Source organism: Misgurnus anguillicaudatus, chromosome 13, assembly GCF_027580225.2.
Source record: "Misgurnus anguillicaudatus chromosome 13, ASM2758022v2, whole genome shotgun sequence".
NCBI lineage: Eukaryota > Metazoa > Chordata > Actinopteri > Cypriniformes > Cobitidae > Misgurnus > Misgurnus anguillicaudatus.
Genome location: NC_073349.2, coordinates 5,015,925 through 5,037,784, shown reverse-complemented (window position 1 = coordinate 5,037,784; position 21,860 = coordinate 5,015,925). Strand labels below are relative to the sequence as shown.

The following is a 21,860-nucleotide window of genomic DNA, read 5'->3' as shown; positions in this document are numbered from 1 at the left end:
CGGGAATGGCTAGTTCTTCTTAGTCACATTATCACCCCCTCTAAGCTACGCACTGGCCGGGAACTGAGAGGTACCACCTGGTGACCCTGGAGTTTGGGTCCTTCATGGAGTGGATCCACGTTAAGGCTCTGTTGGCTATCTCCAGGTGAAACTCCCATCCCAAGAGGTAATGCTGGAGACTTTCTAGGGCCAACTTGATGGTGAGGCATTCCTTCTCTACCGCAGAGTAACGTGTTTCCTGTGGTAGCAGTTTTTGGCTGAGGTAGGTGACAAGCCTTTCTTCTCCTGTTGCTCCCTGTAACAGAACCACTCCTAGGCCCGTTGCAGAGGCATCTACCTGTACGAGGAAGCGTTGCAGAGCAGGATCAGCACATATCTTCTCCTTTTAATTTGACAAAGGCAGTCTTACAGTTCTTCGTCCAAGGTATTGGATTCTTGATCCCTTTTCCAAGCAGGTTTGTGAGTTGCACTGCCAGAGTGGCGAAGTCTGACACAAATCTTCGGTACCAGCCGATCAGTCCCAAGAAAGATCTCACCTTCTTCATTGTCGTTGGTCTGGGGCTCCTCCGAATGGCTTCTACTTTATCCACCTGAGGGTCCAGCTGTCCATTTCTCAGGTGGTATCCCAAGTATTTTGTCTCTTGCTTTGCCCACTCACACTTGTCCACATTTAGGATCAATCCTGCATTCTGGATCTTCTGTAACATGCTTTTTAGGTGTTGCAGACGTTAACCCCAGGAGTTGCAACTATACCAGTCCTTGGATGATCTTCGGTGTGGTAATGGATTAAATAGGGAATGCTTCCAAGTACCTTGTAGCGTAATAGCTGACCACCAAGATGTACTGATTTTCAGCACTGCTCTTCTCCAAGGACCCTACCAATCACCAAATGTGATATGCCAACCCCTTAGGATCACTTTGTGAGGTGGATAGATCCCAAAATAACACAAACAACAATGGCCCAGACCGTAAGAGTGCTTTCGTACAAGGTGAAGTTTTACAATGTGTGAGAAGAAAACCAAAGGTGATTTATTTACAGACGACAAGGCAGCTATAGTTCCCAGCCGATACCCGTATTACTGCGTTGTCGTGCTACTCGACATGAAATCAAACGCAGTATAATCAATGTAGGTCTGTGTAACACTTCACAATTTTGTTTTCCCCTTTTTTCATTTTGGATTTGAGTGCATCAGAGGGATTAATTTACATGTTGATAATACACAGTTAGCCAGCAGTTACAGGTATGCAGTGACTCTTGGGACAGCAGAGTCTTTGAATTGGGAAGGCATTACTAGCCTTCAGTTGCACTGCTGTGACGCAATTGGTCTTTGAATGCTGCCTTCGTAGGTTGCATCCTTCCATTTGGGATGCAGCTAATTTCTTTTAACATTTATATGCACATGACCTGTGTAATTATTGGCTGACCTTCTTACGCCTCATATTAATGATGGCTAATCACTGATGACTGAATAAGTGTTGATGTTGGTCATGGTTAGAATAAAATTACTATAAAGATTTTAATCAGCCTAGTACTTCAAGCGTTAAGCCTTGTCTGTGAAACCAGTGTGTAAGTGTTTTCGGAAATTAATGTCTCAACTCATCTGTTCTGTCTGAGAGCTTTTTTGTTTAAAGACAGAAGATGTCAAACATCAGCGGTTCCCATAGTGGAACTGAATCAACAAACAAAAATGAGTCTCTTGTGTAAAGCTAATAGTATTTTCAAAGGTTTTATTCTGTGGTTGCTGTTTCCTTTAGAGAAATGAGAAGTTGTTGACGCATAGATTAGAGAGAGAGAGAGAGAGAGAGAGAGAGAGAGAGAGAGAGAGAGAGAGAGAGAGACTTATGATGTGTTATCACTTCTTCATGCTGACTTAAGTTTGATGTTTCCTCAGTCAGAGTTTTAAAGGGACTGTAAGTAGAGTTTTAAGTGTTTTATTAATCCAAATCAATGTCTTTCTTCATAAATATGTCCTCGTTGGTGTCAAATGACCTCTGCAAGTAATCTGACTTTTCTTTGTAAGCTTAGAATTTCTTTTTACTTACATTGAACGAGTAAATCCAAGGAGGCTTCCATGTTGTGCTCCACACTGATGAACTATAATAGCAGAGAGGGAGAAAAAGCACTAGCATACCAACGCATTTCCACAATGCGTTTTCATTCAGAACACGTGAACCAGCTGAAACGGACAAGGAGATCAGTCAATACATAATGGCTACCGTAGTTGCAATACGCATTTGGAAAAGCGAGGCGCTAGAGAGCACTATTCCTTTGAATGCAAAATACAATTTCACCACTAGATGGGGTAAATCCTACTTATTGCCCCTTTTATGAAGAGATACATTTAAATATTTAATGTCACAAAAGCAGAACAGCAGTGCTGTCTCTTGTAAAGATATCAGGACTGATGTATTAAAGGGATCTAATTCTTCTGTGTCTGTGTGTGTTGTGGTTTGAAGAACGAAAGGTTGACTGTGTCTCATGTCTTATCCAGGTGAAGTTCCCATTGACTGCTGCTGTGACTGCTGTCTGTCTGTCTGTCTGTTTCACTCACAGTATTTGCATTTTAAGCAACCAATCATGTTCAACAAATGAGACGGTGAATATTTAGCTATGCAAGTATATAATATGACCATCATGAATCCTGTCATTCTTCTGGAAATCATTTGTGCTCAGTCAGTTTATCATGTAGTAGAGCTCCCTCTACTGGTCAGATTTTAAACAGCACTTTGATTCATTGCTTTAATAATATTGTTGAACAGGTATACTGGATAAAGATAAAATGTTAAAAATAATACAATCTAAAAATTATACAAATAATTAAAATATTTATTGTGGAATTCTGTTTAATCAAAATTCTCCTAGAAATATTGATAACAGAAACGGTTATTTACTGGTTTTACAGTTCTGTATATTTAAGCTATATCGCTCCAGACAGTAGGACTGTGATATAGCTCTATATCATCACGGATGTGATTAGACCATTAGAGATATAGTTACATCACACAACTCCGAGCGATATTGCATTTAGACAACAGTTCAACGGCAACTGTTGAGAAAAGAAAACTATAAAACATTAACAAATTTTTTTAAAAGCCTCTTTGTCGGGAAACTTCTTTCTTCCACCTGGATTTGAAGGCCAGAATGACAGGTAACACTTTCGGCTGTTTGTTTTGAATGTCATCATAACTCAGTAGACGGAATAGCTGTTTCTCAATATTATCGTTTCTTGGTCACAAAGTGTAGTTTTAAAATTAGTTCAGTCAAGAATATTTAAGCAATATCGCTCGAGTAGGAGTGTGATATAGCTCTATATCGTCACGGCTGTGATTAGGCCAGAGGCACGAGGCCGGCACACGTTTGAAAAACGAAAACTAGAAAACAACAACGGAGTTATTTTAAAAGCCTCTTTGTTTGAGAACTACTACTTCCGCCACGGATTTGAGGGCGGCCAGAATGACAGGTAACACTTTCGGCTGCTTTGAACCTCATAACTCAATGGACGGAAAAGCCGTTTCTTTATATTACCGTTTCTTGGTCACAAAGTGTAGTTTTAAGATTAGTTCAGTCGAGAATGTATCTGTATTATATTTAAATCTGCAGTCGATTAGTAAAGATAGCGCCTGTTTGAATGTTTGCTTAGTGAGATTCGGTACGTATGAGAACCAAAGCATGAGCGGACATCAGTGTTCACTCGCCCCGCTGACCACCGCCCTCTCTGGGCTACATCTCTGACAGGGATTCCCTGGCTCTCATGTTGGCCTTGTTTGTTTATGATCGTCAAAATGAGATCAAATCAGCAGTATTTGGTGTCATGATCAAACTAGTACTTGTTTTTTATTCATATTTAGTGTCTTTTGTGTTATTGTTTTGGCGCGAGGTAAAAGTTAATAAAACTATACTTGTGTAACGTTACTATTGCTTTCTCATTTATTCTTAACGTGATACGAGCACTCGATTATTATTATTAAACTTTGTTCTTGTCAGTACTATATAAAACGTTTTTTTATAAGTGTCAGAGAGATGTTTTTGCATGCTGCTTATAAATATATCAGTGGCGATATCTCATAACATGTTTTAATAGTCACGTCACGATAAAGTAAATGATCAATGTCCACATTTAAAAGCTGCGGGGCTTACCTGCTGTTTCACGGTGTTTTCGCGTTCTGATAAGAGATATAACTCCAGAAAAAATTAGTGTTTACATTCCTCTTTCCAAGTGTTAATCGTCCACACCATGTGACAAGACATTACTCCCATTAACTTTAACGTAACATCCAAGAGCGCTGATCTTTGACGGAATAATAACTTCCGATTGGGGATTCACAGACTGATTTATGAGCTAGTGAACTAATAAGACACACGGAGAGTGTTTAAAAACAGGGCGTCTGTGTTTTTCCATTCAGAGATGAGCCTGTTTAGGACCTCCATTCACTAGGTGGCGGAATGATACGAAAGGTGAAGCGGTTACTGTGCCGTTATCAGTACAATATCGTATGGCTCTTAGCCAATCAGATTCGAGAACCAGAAAGAACTGTTGTATAAATATGTATAATATTCATATATGCAGTGGATTAGTAAAGATAGCACCTGTTTGAACATTTGCTTAGAAAGATTTGGATGGAGACCCAGACGCACCAACGGGTGTCAGTGTTCGCTTCGCACGCTGACCACTGCCTCAGTTTGGACACGGACACTAATTACTCACTGGCTCTGATGTATCTGTGTCAAAATCAGATTTTTTGTTTTGGGTTATCAAACCAGCTGGATTTGGTCTCAATCTTTTAATTGTTTATTTTATTCATATTTAGTCTGGACTTTTTGCGATAGTCAGTCTTCCACCGTCGTTTAGATTTTTTCTTGTAATTAAATCATTTAGCTTCGTTAAAGGTTTTATTTATTACTTTGAGTGTGCGAGGCGAGCTGACTGACCAGACGATGGCAGCAGACGCATGCTTACTCATTTTTGTTATACATATATAATGTTTTATGTAAACAAGGTTGTTTTGTTGTGTTTTTCATTAAGAAGAATAATAAACTCTTTATTCAAGCAGCGCTTTAAATGGAGAAAGAGACGGTTACTCAGCTTGGGAATGGCGAATTTCCGCCACTGGCTCAAGCACTTTAGTAAAACAGCTGTTGCACTCGCATTGCAAGTGGATTCAATTTGTCACACGCTGATTAACCAGTGGGAACATTTTGTCACCGCAACAACCCTAATTTAGTCTTTTTTGAGAACCTGAAAGAATTGTTGTATTATAGCAGATAATCTCAGAAAGACTCCGTCTCAGTGTGTTTTACATGAGTGTTTGTTGTGTGTGTGTCTCTTTAAAAGATCTCTGACTACTGTTTTCATGTGCTGGTGTTTGTAAACGGTTATCTACAGACTTGCAATGCAATTGCAGTTTCAACCAGGTGTTGAAATGAGTACTCGTCAGTGTTTGTCCTCTTGATTGTCTGCTTTGGGTAATCTTCATTAATTCTGCTTTGTTTATTATTGCTCTCAAATGCAGGTTTGATTTTAAAGCTTTGTCAAAGACTTTTACAATTACATCTTCAGCTTTAGGAACAGCTACAGCTCCTATGACTTCATGTCCACCAAACACCGTTGAAGATTTTTACTCAGAAAAATTTTTTATGCATCCTTTTAGCCCGTTTGCAGAGCCTCGTAGTGAAGTGATTTAGATGCATTAGTTTATGATCGTCTCTTTTGTCTCATCTTGATTCTTTACAGAACAATGATAACGAAACACCGTTGCATTGTGCAGCACAGTATGGGCACACACAGGTGGTGCAGCTGCTGCTGGAAGAGTTAACCGATCCCACCATGCGTAATAATAAGTTTGAGACACCGCTGGATTTGGCCGCTCTCTACGGCAGGCTGGACGTGGTCAAACTTTTGATTTGTGCCCATCCCAACCTACTCAGTTGCAATACTAAGAAACACACCCCTCTCCATCTGGCATCCCGTAATGGACACTTGTCTGTGGTAGAGGTTCTCCTGGCGGCTGGTGTGGACATCAACTACCAGGTGAGGATTGATCAGGCTTGATACTAATGTCATTTGTTTTGTAGGTTTCTGTGCTCCAATCCATTGGTCTATTCTTTGATGATGGAAAATCATTATGTGTACTCTCAATTAATGTGTTCAGACCAAATTTAGCTGAATAATGAGACTTTCCATTGTATTTTTAAATTCACTTTACTTGGTGCTCATAAAAACTGACTTACATTTGATAAAATCATTGAATGTGTATGTAATGATATCGTTACACAGGTATTCATGACTGAATTTATATCAATCATCAAATAAACCTGATTCTCTCCACAGAAATGTTCCTTTAATAAATAAGTCAGCAAGTAACTACATGTGTAGTTCATCACAGTAACACTGAACATAGTGTCCAGTTTATCTATTTGGTAAAAAAAGGTTAAACTAAGGTTTTATTCATTTAACTTCAGATAATGCTTAAACTAACAATTTATAATTTAATAATAATAGTTTGGTAACACTTTACAATAAGGTTCATTAGTTAATATTAGTAAATGTATTAACTAACATGAACAAACCATGAGCAATACATTTGTTACAGTATTTATTAATCTTTGTTAACGTTAGTTAATATAAATAAAGCTTTATTTGCTTGTTCATGTTAGTTCACAGTGCATTAACTAACATTAACAAAATTTTAATAAAAGTATTAGTAATTGTTGAAATTAACATTAACAAAGATGAATAAATGCTGTATAAGTGCAGTTGATTATTAGTTCACATTAATTAATGTAGTTAACTAATGTTAACTAATGAACCTTATTGTAAAGTGTTACCAATAGTTTATTTATGTTTATTCAAGTTGGGATGTTCTTTGTGTCAGCGTGGGTTACTCGCAAAGTCCAAAGACAGCGGTGTAGTGCAGGGTATACAAAGTATACCCACTTCTTTATTAGATGGCATGGGGTATACCCGCTTCTTTAGATGGCATGGGGTATACCCGCTTCTTTATTAAATGGCATGGGGTATACCCACTTCTTTATTAGATTGCATGGGGTATACCCGCTGCTTTAGATGGCATGGGGTATACCCGCTGCTTTAGATGGCATGGGGTATACCTGCTGCTTTAGATGGCATGGGGTATACCCACTTCTTTATTAGATTGAATGGGGTATACCCACTTCTTTATTAGATTGCATGGGGTATACCCGCTTCTTTATTAGATGGCATGGGATATACCTGCTTTATTAGATGCAATAGAGTAAACCCACTTATAAATTGTAAACATTGATTATATTCGTTTCATAATGATCCTTATGCTGAGAAGTCAAGTAGCAGAAGTTAAGTGACAATGGGCTCATTTTGGAGTAAACTAAATATGCAAGACTAGTCAATCATGTCACCAGCTGTTTCCATTACCCATTAAATTGCCAAAATTGACATTGCGAATTGAAAAAAAGGCCAATGAAAACATGTAAATTTAGCAAAAACTACCATAAATCGCATTTTTTTTATTTATTTTGGAAGTATTGAGATAAATGAAGAAAATATTTAGATAAATGATGGTAAGCACACAGTTGATGGTAGCCAATAAATTCCATCATTTTTTATTCCTACTAAGGAAGTCAATGGTCACTATCTGCTGTGTGTTTACCATCATTTCTCAAAAATATCTTCTTTTGTGTTCATCAGAAACAAGAAATTCATACAGGTTTAGAACAACATGAGGATGAGTAAATGATGACAGAATTTTCATTTTAAAGTGAACTATCCCTTTAAAATAATGTACTATTACCTCCATATATGTTGACACTCCTAAGTATAAGGAGCTTTCCTTGGCATTAATGTTTGGATAATACTCGTATGTCTCCTTTGATTAAAAATAATGCCTAGTGCAGTGGATGTGATATTAGTAAACCTACCAACATCACTCGACATGAGAGGAAAAACTACGCGTTAGTCGCATATTATCGGTTAATGGGGACATGATGGTCTTTGTTGACATTTAAAACATAATGCTAAAGTTTTGCGCAAATATGCAATGGAAAGTTAGTGTTTATAACACAGGGCATTTAACTTTTGTTGGACCACTTTTTAAAAAATGGGGCATAAATTAAGGGTATATCCACTTCTCCAAACACCACTACACCAATGAAAGACATGCAGGTTAGGAGAATTGGAGATGCTGAATTGAACATATGTATGAATAACACTGCATTTATTTATTATTATGTGTTAATGTTAATTAGATACAGTGTTGTCATCATCAGGGGATAAAACTTAGAGAGGAATTAACATCAGATGACTAAATACTGTAGAAGTAGTATTCATTATTAGTTCATGTTAACAAATATAGTCAACTAATGTTACGAATATAACCTTATTGTAAAGTCTTATCCATTTCCTTAAAATCTCAGTATGAATAAAAGTCACTTGGTTAAATGTTTTGTAACTTGTTTGTTTAAAGGCTTCAAGGACCACTGCACATAACGGCTGATGAGTTTATGTATCGTATTCATTTTATTTTTGTTATCAGACAGATAAAGGTAGCGCTCTTCATGAAGCAGCCCTCTATGGAAAGACAGAAGTGGTACAAAAACTTCTCAACGCAGGTATCGATGTGAATATTGTAGACGGTAAGAATCTGACAGCGCTGGACACTGTTAGAGATATGCCCTCTCAAAAGAGCAGACAGATCGCTGGACTCATACAGGGTGAGAGATGATCTTATTTACATATGACAAACATCTGCTCTTAACTCTTATTGCATCTTTTAATCTTCTGTCTAAAATGACTCCAGACTCTTAAAATATTTAGACTTTATACAGCATGGTTTCTATAATGTGGTGTTTGATTTATTCACTTGTTGTTGCTTATAACAAGTGTAACAGTCTGTCTCTAAAAGACTAAAGTCTAAATATTTCATCTGGTGTTGAGTCTGAAATAAATGCTGATTTTTCAGCTGTTTTAATAAAAGACTAATGGAAAACCGTGTTTAAGTTGTGTTTTTATCATTGTGCTGGTTGTCTTCTCTCTGTAGCTCATATGAGTGGCTGTCCATTAAACATTACTCCGCCTTCTCCACCTGTGGCTACACCTCAAAACAGCTTGAGCCCCAAGAAGAAAGGTGAGGGAAAATCGGATTTGTGCATAGAGATGCTATCATTATTAACTTTATACATTTAGGCCTGGTTTAACAGACAAGGCTTAATTTAACTAAGGCCTAGTCCCGGCTTTAGCTAAAATGTTACTGGTGTATCTTGAGACAAATCAATGGTACTGGCTTATTTTAAGATCTGTCAATGCAAGTTGTAATCAGTTGAGTCATATCCAACTTGTGTTTTAGTCTAGGACTAGCCTTAAGCCTTGTCTGTGTAACCAGGGGTTACTGTTTAATGATGTGTTTGGTCATTTATGACTGCGTGGGACGACTCGACTAGACTTAAGTTTGCTTTGCTTTTCCACTGCAGTTTACTGCCAGTTCAATGTGGGTGTGATTATAGACTTATTGTTACTGATACAAATAAACATGCAAACCAGGAGCAATGCAGCATATCAATAAAATGGTCTCTTTGATTCTTGGCATGTGGATGTTTTTCACTGCTCAAAAATAGAAGAGAGTTTGGTAACTCGTACAGCAAAGCACAGATGATGACATCACTTGATGTTTGCTTGACAGCACGCGAGGGTAAACTAATCTTGCATTTAGCAATGACGCTGGTAGTGATGATTCTTTCAGATCAATCTGTGATCATTGAACATAGCGGAAATCGGTGAATCTTATGTTAAGCAAATGTACGGCTTGTGTTACCTTCACAAAAGCGCACTAAATCACGCTCCCGCTTATTTTCCATCACTTTTCTCTGCTGGTGCAATGATCTTCCTATTACAATCTGGTCAGCCACATCTCTTGCAAAATTCAAAAAACAATTAAATAACAATCTCTTCCAAAAATACTGGACATAGATATTGATCGTATTTCTATCACTTCTAGCTTTTATCTTTATTTCTCTCTCAACAGGTATTGTGTCGGAATAGAGAAAACTTGTGTCTTTATATAAGCACTTTTCTACTAAAGCCTGGAATAGACTGCAAGCTTTTGCCCTCTTATAAGATCATTAACTGTGCGACATGGATCGTTTAAACTCTGGTACGACAGGCGTGTAGACTGTAGGATGATGACACGGAAGCTTCGGGGGCTGCGTCACACGTTGCATGCGCTCGTGGTATACAAATACTGGCGTGCAGGTCGTAGCAGCAAACACACTGTGCGGTGATCATGCCGAATTTCTGACACTGTCAGAAAACTATCGTAGGCTATCTTTGGATGCAAGACCGGGAAACGGCCGTCTTTGAACCTCTCTCATTGTACGACATAGGACCACCGATGAAGAGCCACGATCACAGAAATCGCGACGATTGTTTCACGATGGCAATCTTTCGTCTGGAACAGCCAATAATCGTGCAGTATATCCCGGGCTTTAGACAAATCGCTTTGTTTCCTAATCTTAAGCATCTGCTAATTGCCTCAATGTAATGAAAATGTGATCTGCAGTGTCACGTTTTAGGCCCTTTTTACATTAGAGCATTTGCGTTTTAAAACGCCATTTTAAAATGAAAACGATCCTCGTTTATACTGGCATTTTGAAAAGAATCTTCATCCACGCTATACACGACCATAAACAATCTTGTAACTGGGCATGCACATAAAAGTGTAAAATAAATTATTACTCTAATAATAGCTTACCTTTTGCGCATTTATGCAGCCTAGGGGTGTGCGATATTGACAAAAAATCATACCTGGATCCTTTGCCGGCAACTACTACAGACACTTTTTGAACCTATAAAAATGTGTTTGGGAAAGTCTTATATTGTTCTAGCTCCCCCCTACAACATATTAATATGATTAATAGGTTAATGTTGATAAACCAAAACAGAAAGGTCTTTATGATTTAAAAAAGTGTACAGTACTAAACAGTAGCGAACTTAGCAAAAATAAATTTCAGCAAATGCAATTCAATCAAACATAATAAGAGGTAAACGCCAATAACTTATCTTCCCTTACCTGTCGCTGTTCAGTGTGCAATTAATTAATAAAAGTTAATGACGTTAATTTTAAGTGTGCGATGTCTGTGCACGTCCTCCGCTAGCAACACAGAAATATCAAAAAAGCGCAATCGGCTAAATGAGCATTAAATATTAATATGACATTGATTTTATTGTTTTTATTAATTTATATTCACAAAACTTATCAACAAAACATCGATTAAAATTAAGAGACAAAATATATGAAACAAAATTCATTTTAAAGTAGCAAACGAAACTTAAATTCGAAAATAATGTCTGACCCATTACAATTCTCCCTTCATATTGGCCTTTACAACGCCCTGTATCTGTGGTGGTGTAGTGTAAATGAAAGGCGTAAACGTAGCAAAAGTAACGCGTTTTAAAGGATAAACGCATTAATGTAAACATAGCCTTAGTTTGTTTGGCTTGCTTAAAACCTTAACTGAGTTGGTACTAAAAAAGTACCAGGTACTATACACTGTGGAAACCCACCAAAAGTGAGCCATACCATGTAATGGAAAGTGCCAATATATCATCTGGATATGAGTGTGACTTAATTTTTTTATAGTATTCACATAATGGATTGGTTGGACACATTCTTTAGCTACATTGACATTAATAATCATGTGAGTTATTTAAGTGTGAGTTCTGCCAGCACTGTGATGTCACAACCAAACGCACTCAACTTCAACCACACACACTTGAAACAAATCCCATTCAGCACTTTTAAAGTGACATTGAGCCATGCAGCGTTAAATAACAAATGACAGGATTTTGCTGAAAAAGTGTGGTTTAGTTATTTACTGACTTTATTGCATATGCATTTCTAGGAGTTTCCCTTTCAGACGCAAAATTTATGAGAGGAGATTTAAATAATTCATGCAACGCAAGTTACCAATGTTTGCCTGAGTGATATCAGTAGTATTTGCGCCATTGTTTAAAGCTGAGGATTTTTTTAACACGTGACGGTTCATTTGGAATACCAGAGGATCATCAAAAATATTAATTTTTTTTAAACAATTATTCAAAAATGTTGTGTGCCAAGCCATGTTATTCTTTATTTGCTGGATAACATAAATAGGAGTTACTAGTAGGAGTCCCGAGTAAACCTTAATTTTTCTCCAGTTCTTTTAAGTGTACTATTACTTAGTTAGCTGGGATTTCACCCCCCCCCGAATTTTCAGCTGTGATGTCTGTGGTGCTGAACTCAAGCGCATCAGGTGTTAGTAGATCACCCGCACCTGAGGATCATCAGCTCTGCTTATTTGCAACCCTGAACTAATTTGCACTGCTTTTAGTAGATTGTTCATATTGAAATCTGCTTTTGTGTGATTTATTGTGTGCCTTTTTAGTAAATAACCCCCAGATATTACCACTCCCATCTGCGCTTTTTTGGAATTGCGCTCTTGCATTAATTTACTCGTTTAGTAAATATTGGCCTAAATGTTGTCAGTACAGATGTTATTTGGTTGTGTGATCACAGGAGAAATGGAGCAGCAGGTCAGTGATCTTATTTCGGCTATGGAGGAGAGTCCGTATGAAGCTCTGTGTGAAGCGTCCTCGTGCCAATCGCTCGACAGTCTCGCCAGTGGAAAATCATCCGACAGAGATTCCGGCCGACCGGACAGTGAAGCTGGAAAGGTGAACGAGTTTGGCTGATGTCAACAGTTTGATTCACTATAAACATCCTGCTTGTATAGTAACTGACAGATGATTTTTTTTAAATCAGAGTATTTTGTGTAGTGCTGGTTTATCCACTAGATGGAGACTGTCAATCATAATCTTAAAGCTCATGTTTTGTCTTTCACTTTTGAAATCTGATTTTTTAAATCAATTTTGAATCTGAAATCTGATCAGATTTTATGTGGGTGATTCTCACAAAAACTTGGTTTTAAAAATGTCAAGCATGAAAATGTAAAAATTGCTTAAATTTACTTTTTTTCCCACCAGACATTGAAAAACAAAGTCTGGAGTAAATGGGAACATTAATTTAAAAACTTTTACTTATCATTTAACACTTTTTGTAACATAATTTAAAAAATTAGTCCTAAAAAATCTCAGTACCGCAACAGTCAGAAAACATCAACACTGAGATATTTTCAAAATGACATGACAAACCTGAAAGAACATAATTTGGAGATTCTGCACATGCATTTAAAATCAAAGTATTATGCTTCTATTAATTAAATTAACATTTAATAAGCATCTGTTGCGGTAATGATAATCAAAATGTCGTGTAAGCATTCTGACAAGACAATATTTCAAATTAGCTGTAAAAAAAGATCTTACCTGGTAGCCATCTTGAAGTTACTGGTCCATGTGCTTGGTCACTCAAAATCAAACTTTATTAAAACTCTGTGTGTGTGCTTAAACTGTTCTCAAAAAGTGTTGCGGAGGATGAGAACATCAGGCATGGACACATCATTTTCCTAATTTTTCTTCATTATTATTATACATGAATATTCAGTAAATATTTTTTCTGTCATCTAAAGTAGTCTAGCAAAACATCCATTTATTTTTTTTCTTAATATTTTTGTGTTAATTTGATTAAATTACAACATAACGCATGTTCAAACACAGCCGGACACATTACGGTAATGAGAATTTCAGCAGAAAATGAGATAAAATTTCCAATTATAAATTCTTATGTTGAAATCACACATTGTGCAAGGTAGAACACAGTATTGTGTTAATTCTGATTCTTTTTAATGTTACTATATTACACATTTTAAAGCTAAAATCATTAGTGCCGTGGTGTTTCAATGGTTTCGTGAGAATCACTCATGTAATGTTTTGTCTGTGATGTGATTGTTTTGTGTAGAAAGAGCGATCAGCACCTCTTCAGGTTGTTCAGGGCCCGGACGAGGAGCTCAGTTCTGAGGTAAACTTCATCACATTAAACATCAGCACATTCATTTTTCATATCGAATTAAGACTGGAATTTCCTGCTCCTAATCCACGTGCATGTTATTCAGATGAATATGAAAACAAATGTAAATCTTAAAAAATGACCCATTGTTGTCTTGAGAGAGAGAGATGAGCTTTATTTTAAAGTTGTATGTGCTGTTGTACATGTCACAATATTTTGGAATCTAAAGTTATTATGCAACAGCACACATTAGCAAGCTAACCATGACGAATACCCAAATAAAACAACAGCTTATTATGGCATATACATTTCCAATGGAAAGGCATTTACACCTTAAGTTTAATGCTTTCTGATCAAAACAACACTAAATAACTGATACGTCACTAAGACTGATCTCATCCTAAACAAATGCTCTACTCGTCTGCACAATGGTAACCATTTAAAAACCCAACAACCAAACAGAAACTCTTTCAAATACTAATATAACAACTCACTTAACAATAAATCCCCCTCTTTTTTATCTTAATTAAAAACCCATAAAATAACCCTTTATTTTGATATTATTCAGTCTCATGCAAAGCATGATGGGAACTGGAAATCCCCACCCAGTTAGCAATCCTGCTTTAAAGGAGACACATCATGAAAATCTGACCTAGAAAATGTGAAAAGTTTTGGTAATCCATTCTCTGCAAGCATGTGAAAAATAGCTCATTGAAATTTGGCTCCCCTTGTGATATCAGAAGGGGATAATCCCGCCCCTTAATCTGCATCTATCCAACCACAGCACTGCCATTTTAGTGCAGAAATCAGCTCATTTAGACCCAAAAACTGCACATTTTTGCTCACACCTACAAAGTGGCAATTTTAACATGTTATAATAAATTATTTATATGGTATTTTGAGCTTAAACTTCACATATGTGCTCTGGGGACACTAAAGATTTATTTGACATCAAAAGTGTCTGGACATGTCTCCTTTAATACCACACAAATTATTAATGTAGTCCCAATTTAACTCTTTTCCGTCAATTAAGAGAAAACGCTTCCCTTCCAGTGACGACTATTTCTGGCTTTCCATATTTTTTTTATATATTTATATATAAAAACATTTTCTGGAAGGCATTAAACTTTTGTGAAAATCATAAAAAATGATGGCAACTTTATTTAAAAACACTGGCAGGGAAAGTGTTAAATGGGTTATGTTTACATGGGTTTATTTAAAACACATGTGATATGCCTAGAAATCACTTAATGTTTTATTAAAACCAAACACTATATTGTAATCAAATCAATGAGCAAATTTTAATTTAGTTGTGTTGGGATTAGAATTTTTTTTCCGTGTAGGTATATTAACTGTAATGAAGTACAGCGCACTAGTTTGAGTAAATGAGTAATGAATGCACAGCAGTGTTTGTATGCTGGGACAATGTTAAAAATCACACACTGTTCCACTCAATGCACATCTGACTGAATTAACAATCTCCTCATGAATATTAATGAAGAGCATCTTCTTCACACAGCAAACCTTTAGTCTGTCCATAACCAATATTTACAATCCCTCAGATCTCCATCAGGAATAGTTTTAATATTGTAGCATTCAGATTTCTGTTTGCTGGAATAAACCTGCTTATAATGGACTGTACCATACATTTTGATCATGTAGCATTATATACAGTGTACATGTATATAAAACATCTATTTGTTTTGTACAGCGTCAGCAATATGTCTGGAGCATCAGCCAATCATAGTCGCCTGCAGTAAAGCCCATTGTATTACATCAATCATTGTCTGTAATGCGTTTTTATGCTAATGGTGATGACACAGACTGTGAAACGACTAACTGTTTTTTTATCATTATGTGTCCGCAGGCCGTTTACACCAACAGCAGTGTAGATGAACGCATGGAGTCAGAGGAAGACCACATATATGACCTGCTGGTCACCGCACACACAAAAATGCCAAACACCTCCAAAAACAAAACAGGTACATGTTATTAGGTTGGTATTTGAACTCTTCTTTGGCAGGATACGGTGAGATTTTTACTGTTTGAGACCTTGTACAAGTTTCACATTCACAGAAGTCTGAAGCTTAACCTTTAACTCTATGTATTAGACTTCTGATTGAAATGTATACTCTTACTGTGCGTTCATACCAGATGCCAGATAAAGCTAATAAGTTGCGCTATTCGCACGTAGTTGGATGCTTAAAAATTTTGAGTTAACTTGCGCGTCATTTGCATGTGAAATTTAGACACACATACGCCCAATTAGCTGGCTTTAGCTATCTTGTAGTCTCTGTATGTATGTCTGTATATATATATATATTTTTTTTAGTTAGGTAGTTATTTAGGTAGTTAGGTTGTTATTTAGGTAGTTAGGTAGTTATTTAGGTAGTTAGGTAGTTATTTAGGTAGTTAGGTAGTTATTTAGGTAGTTAGGTAGTTATTTAGGTAGTTAGGTAGTTAGTTTGGTAATTAGTTAAGTAGTTAGTTGGGTAATTAGTTAGTTAGGTAGTTAGTTAGTTAGGTAGTTAGTTAGTTAGGAAGTTAGTTAGTTAGGCAGTTAGTTAGTTAGGTAGTTAGTTAGGTAGTTATTTAGGTAGTTAGGTACTTATTTAGGTAGTTAGTTAGGTAGTTGGGTAGTTATTTAGTTTAGTTATTTAGTTAGTTAGTTAGTTATTTAGTTAGTTATAATTTATTTGTATATTTATTTATTTATAGTTATAAATAAATACATTTGAGTAAAGAGCATTTTTCCAACTTACTAGATTCTCCGACCTCCTCACTTTCTTCCAAGCAAAATCCTTTTTCTTCCGGTACAGCTCCGGGTGTCCAAATACATGGATGATGATTTTGTCCTCCATTGTTGTTTAGTCTGTGTCTGCTTGCTACGTTGTAATCACTTCACTACTAGAGCCTGCTCCTAATTGGTTAACAGGCGCAAATATCTGCCAAAGTTCTGATGTTTTTGGACATTATGCACGGCAGAAACGCTCAATTCATGCTGCGTAATTTTTTCGCCGCTGGATGTCTATCGCGTCTTTGCATTTGACTTTAACGTGTTAAAGGCATCTGATATAAACGCACCATTACTGTACTGTACATTATTGATACATGAAAACAAGTGACTTAATGAGCTTATCAGAATGATAACGTTTGCTTTTTAATTTGTGAATAAATCTTATAGAGTATAGTGAAAGACACCTTTAGAGTTTAGCTTTAACCCTACAGCAGGGTTCCCCAAATCTTACCCTGGAGGGCCGGAGCACTGCAGAGTTTAGCTCCACCCCTGATCAAACACACCTGTGCAAGCTAATCAAGGTCTTCATGATCACTAGAAAATCACAGGTGGGTAAGTTTGATTAGGGTTGGACCTAGGCTCTGTAGTGCTCCGGCCCTCCGGGGTGGGATTTGGGGAACCCTGCCCTACAGTATTCAAACACATGGTAAACATTTGATCAGTGTTATTATTCTCATACCAGTATACAGATAGGAAGCCAAAATAATTGATTGATGTTGACTGTGGTTTGCCAATTTAATTCATAGAAACTCTTTAAAGGGAAGAGAATGGGTTTACTGGGAGTCTGGTTTAAGGCTTTTTGTTGTTGGTTCACGTCAAATCTCATTCATTTGTATTTTTATCCTAACATAATCTGATATGTTTGTGTCTTGAGAAGAGCACACAGTCAAGTCTTCCAGCAGTGCTGTACCTCAGGTGAGTCCTGCACATTTCCTCATTCACTTTAATTTGTTCTGTATATTCTTGCAGTCTAAATGTTGGTGTGCGTGTGATCTTGTGTGTTTGTGTTTTGTCACTGAAATAAGGCTGCAGATGTTGATTAATGTATGTAAATGATTAATGTTATTGTTGCAGAAGAAGACAAGTGCACACACTGACCTGCAGCCTCCAGCATGCAGCACAAATACACTGCAGCCACCAATACCTGTATTCAATAAAGCCCAGACATCTGCAGGTATGTACATGTGTGTCTATGTCTGTTCCAAAATCATAGTGAGCTGCCTACCTAGGAAACATTTTAGATGTCATTATGACCATACTATTAAAATATCATCAGCTCCAAAAGGTAAACTATAAAGTTATGCTGCTTTCTAAAATATCTCATTTTGTAGCTTTGTTTGATTGGATTGTGGATAAGATGATCCCAGGATGCATTGCTCAGAGTGACAATTTAAGATGGTGGACAACATAAGAATAATGTTAAAGATATAACAAACTTGAGCACAGGTGTCTCAATATGGGCACTCTGGTGACAGAAACCCCGCCTTCCAGTTAAAGAACCAATTATTAATAGATAAAGACTCTCTGGGGGAGGGGCTCTATACAGAGTCACCTGAGGCGCTTGACAACCTGTGCACATGTGCAGTAGCTGAAACAACCTTGAAATGTTTTTGTGAGTTTAATTTGAGCTTAAGAAACAGAAGTTATGGTACAGAAGTTAAGTAACCACACTGATTTTAAATCAGACAAAGATGACCGGTGTAGACTAGCCCTGCAGTAGATAATAAAAATTGTTATGAAGTCTTAGAAGAGAGTTTGCGAAATCCTCAGTTAAAGACCAAACTGTCACACATAGTGACAGAAAGTTCTGATGAGTTCTTTCATGTATTAGTGAATTCAACGCTGTATCTTTGTTGTTTCTGTAAAAGTGGCGGCTGGTCAATAGGGGGCGCTGGGGCACCACCCCCTTAAGGGGATCCCACACCGACCGCGCAGCTCAGCGCCGCACTGTTCTAAAAAAACTAACACATTGTTTTTATGAGTATACGCACACTGCCGCCGCCAGGTTGGCGCCTGTCTGCTCCGCCCAGCTTTGACTCAGGAAGTTGCTCAAATACCTGTCGCGCCACACAGCACCACTTACATAGTTTAACATTAAATAACATCATATTTGTCCCAAATCATTAACGATTAACATTGGCTGCTAACGTATATTTTGCATTTTGAAGTAGACACTATCTGACGAAGCTCGCGCTATTTAATGTGCACTTCCGGTTTACGATACCTCCGAGTTGTCCTAGACGCGACTCGACGCAACGCTTAGCTGCGTGGCCAGTGTGCAATCCCCTTTACAGTTGGCCAAAGAGAAAGCTGCTTTATATTTTAACTTTTTGGTAACATGTTAGTGCAAATTAATAGAAATAAAATTATATAGTTGTACTATTTTACTGTTAGTCATATTATTATTTTTTAATTAAAACTTGATTTCTGTGTGTGTGTCTGGGGTGCCACCCAAATGTGTGTGTATGTAGGTCAGTAAACTTGTTAAAAGCATGTGACTTGAGGCTGAGCTCTAATTTTAGCTTGTTTCAGATCCGGCCTGTGCACCCCAAACCTTTCCACTTATGTTGTAAGCGAATCAATACTGTTTTTTATGTCTTTGACCTCATGTGATTGGATCGTTCTCAGAGTCTTATAACCATGTTGCAGTTTGACATGTAACTGATAGTTACAGTAATGATCAGTGGAAGCAAGTGAAATATCTTGAGATGAAATAAAATACTATTTTATCCTTACAAAATCACCCTTTACAAGGCGTTCAATTGAAGAATAAATAAAGGATTAAGGGGCTTGGACCAGTTCGACCAGCAGGAAGTAATCACGGTCGAGCTTTCACTGTAGGCTTTTTCAGCACTTATGGCAAACGGAGTTTGCTTAACATTTGCTGGATGCTATGTAAGTCATGCCTTTTATTGTTTTCCCTATTGGCTGTTTCAAAGTCTGCATAATTGTGGCGCATTTGAGCTGCCTTTGTGTGGACATGATAAGAGAGAGAGCTCAGATAATCTGGTATATTCCGTCGCTTGGTCGTGTTGCTTTCCTTGATGGCAAAAAGAAACGTACTGGCTTGTGATTAGGCAACTGTACTGGTGTCTGCAAGTGCGTGTGTCAGAGGTCGCTGTAACCGAACATTTTTCGTCTTCGATGGAATATTTTTAGCAAGAAAAATGACAAATGCTAAGAGACATTTTGACATATTTGCACTTACAAGTTGTATTAATGTAATTTCTAGTCATGATATTTGGCCTAATGCAGATTCTGCAGCACTGTGCGGCTGACGTGAAATTCTGCGAGAGTGCAAATTCTCTAAACTCTCTCGCAATACTTAAATCTGCGCAGCGCTGCTGAAGTTAATCACAACAGTGAAATGTTGGAGCGTGAAATCAATCTCCAGAGCAAAAGTAAAACTGTAAAAAGACGTTGTCTGTCTGAGGTAAAGAGGCAAAATCTAAGACAATAGAGTCTGCATTTATCTACCTTTATGCGTTTATTACACAAAATGGTTTACACAAGATAATTCCACTAAAAAGAAAGCTGTTTCTCTGTTGTGAGTCAATAGATAAGAACAGATATATGAAGCTGTTTGATTTTTTTGTGTGATTGTAATGTGGTTGGGTTTGATAAAGTGGTTGTGTGTAAAGCCTGACACTCACCTCATGTTTCAACACAAACAGCCAAACGTCTCCTGCACCCCTCTCAGTCCTCCGTAAGCTTCATAAAGCTCAGCTGACACCACAGTGAGTTCACTGAGCTCAGCAGCTGTCAGTCAAACTAAAGGACATCAACCAAAGCCAAAAACACACAAGTGTTACAGACAGACTCGTGTGTTCATCTACTGAAGACTATCTGACAATCAATCTGGGAGCTAAAACATGCGGTGTGTTTTTAAACATCTCTTAATAAACTCTTGCCGCTCTTGGCAGACACCTTAAAACTAATCGGCATAAAGTGCTACAGCAGATGACAAATTAAACCTTGTTACTCTAGAACGTTCCTTACTAAGGGGAGGGGGTGTAATGTTACAGCTGTCAGATGAAATGAAGTAGTATACACTACAGTATGTTTGAAATGGATAACTACATTGCAAACTTCTTATAGTAAGTGAACATTACAGTTTTAAACAGTCGCATGCTGTAGTGTTGATGTCGTCATTAAGCTACGTCATGGAAATTTATTTATTTTGTACTTCAGAAAAGTGAATAAGTGGATTCAGTGATGCCATTCTTATTGTGGACATGTTGTTCTGTTTACAGGGTTCCTGCACTGGTTGGTATTTTAAGGATGGATTTTGATTTAATAACTTCCAGGGGTCTCATTTATAAATCGTGCATGGCTGGAAACACGCCAGTTCCCACGCAAAGGTTGTGATCTATAAAAAACAAACTTAATAGGAGAATGGGTTTGCAGGGTGGAATATGAGGATGATTCATGTATGCACACTTGCAGGTGATCTGTGATAAAGGGAACATTGCTTTGTATTGTAAGTCTTAATATTTTTGGCTTTTGTGCGTACATAGACTTTTAGTAAGGATCCTGTGCACAGTTTTATAAATGAGAAATAGATTTGTTTATAATGGTGGTTGTAATGAGCTTTTTGATCAAATGTTGATCTGGTGCAGTTACAAAGCGCTTGTGCTGTTTGATATTTAAAAAAGTCTTAAAAAGGCGCGGTACAGGTGACACTATGTGTACAGATTTGAAGCTAAGGTGCATCCAAACAGTTGCTAGATTTAGCTCTAGTCATTTTTTTTAAATCACTAAAGGGGTCAAAAAGTTGCTAAATCTAGCAATAAAGTTAAGTTAGCAAACACTGCCTCAGACACTCTCTGATATGTGAGAAAGTAAAACCCACCCTATTTTTAACATAAAATTTGCATTCAAGTTGACGTTGAAAATGAAAATAAAAATTTAAACTTAAACCATGTAATAAAAGAGAACATAAAATAAAAAGTGAACTTTACTACTTAATTTGATTTGTCACTATTATTGCGTGAGCATTAATAAAAGCCTTTTAAAATGTATGTGCAGTTTTTTATGTTTGCCAATTAATTTTAATATTGTCAGGTTAGCAACCTCAGCTAAGTATCTCCACATTATTATGTTTGAGTCTTAAGTCTTGTTGTTTATTGCCTTGTGT

At 37.1% G+C, this 21,860-nt stretch overlaps 1 protein-coding gene across 6 annotated transcripts in view; it reads left to right on the top strand.

Annotated features, from left to right (window-relative positions):
• LOC129430297 (ankyrin repeat and SAM domain-containing protein 1A) overlaps positions 1-21,860 on the top strand; it is a 140,620-nt gene that overhangs the window by 61,261 nt on the left and 57,499 nt on the right. For 5 of the 6 annotated variants that reach the window (XM_073874883.1, XM_073874886.1, XM_073874881.1 and 2 more), the window contains 8 exons: positions 5,733-6,029; positions 8,527-8,704; positions 9,031-9,117; positions 12,541-12,698; positions 13,879-13,938; positions 15,794-15,908; positions 17,598-17,638; positions 17,798-17,897. In XM_073874883.1, coding sequence (XP_073730984.1) covers positions 5,733-6,029; positions 8,527-8,704; positions 9,031-9,117; positions 12,541-12,698; positions 13,879-13,938; positions 15,794-15,908; positions 17,598-17,638; positions 17,798-17,897 — 1,036 coding nt within the window. The remainder of the gene's footprint in view (positions 1-5,732; positions 6,030-8,526; positions 8,705-9,030; positions 9,118-12,540; positions 12,699-13,878; positions 13,939-15,793; positions 15,909-17,597; positions 17,639-17,797; positions 17,898-21,860) is intronic. The other variant, XM_073874882.1, reaches the window with a different exon arrangement.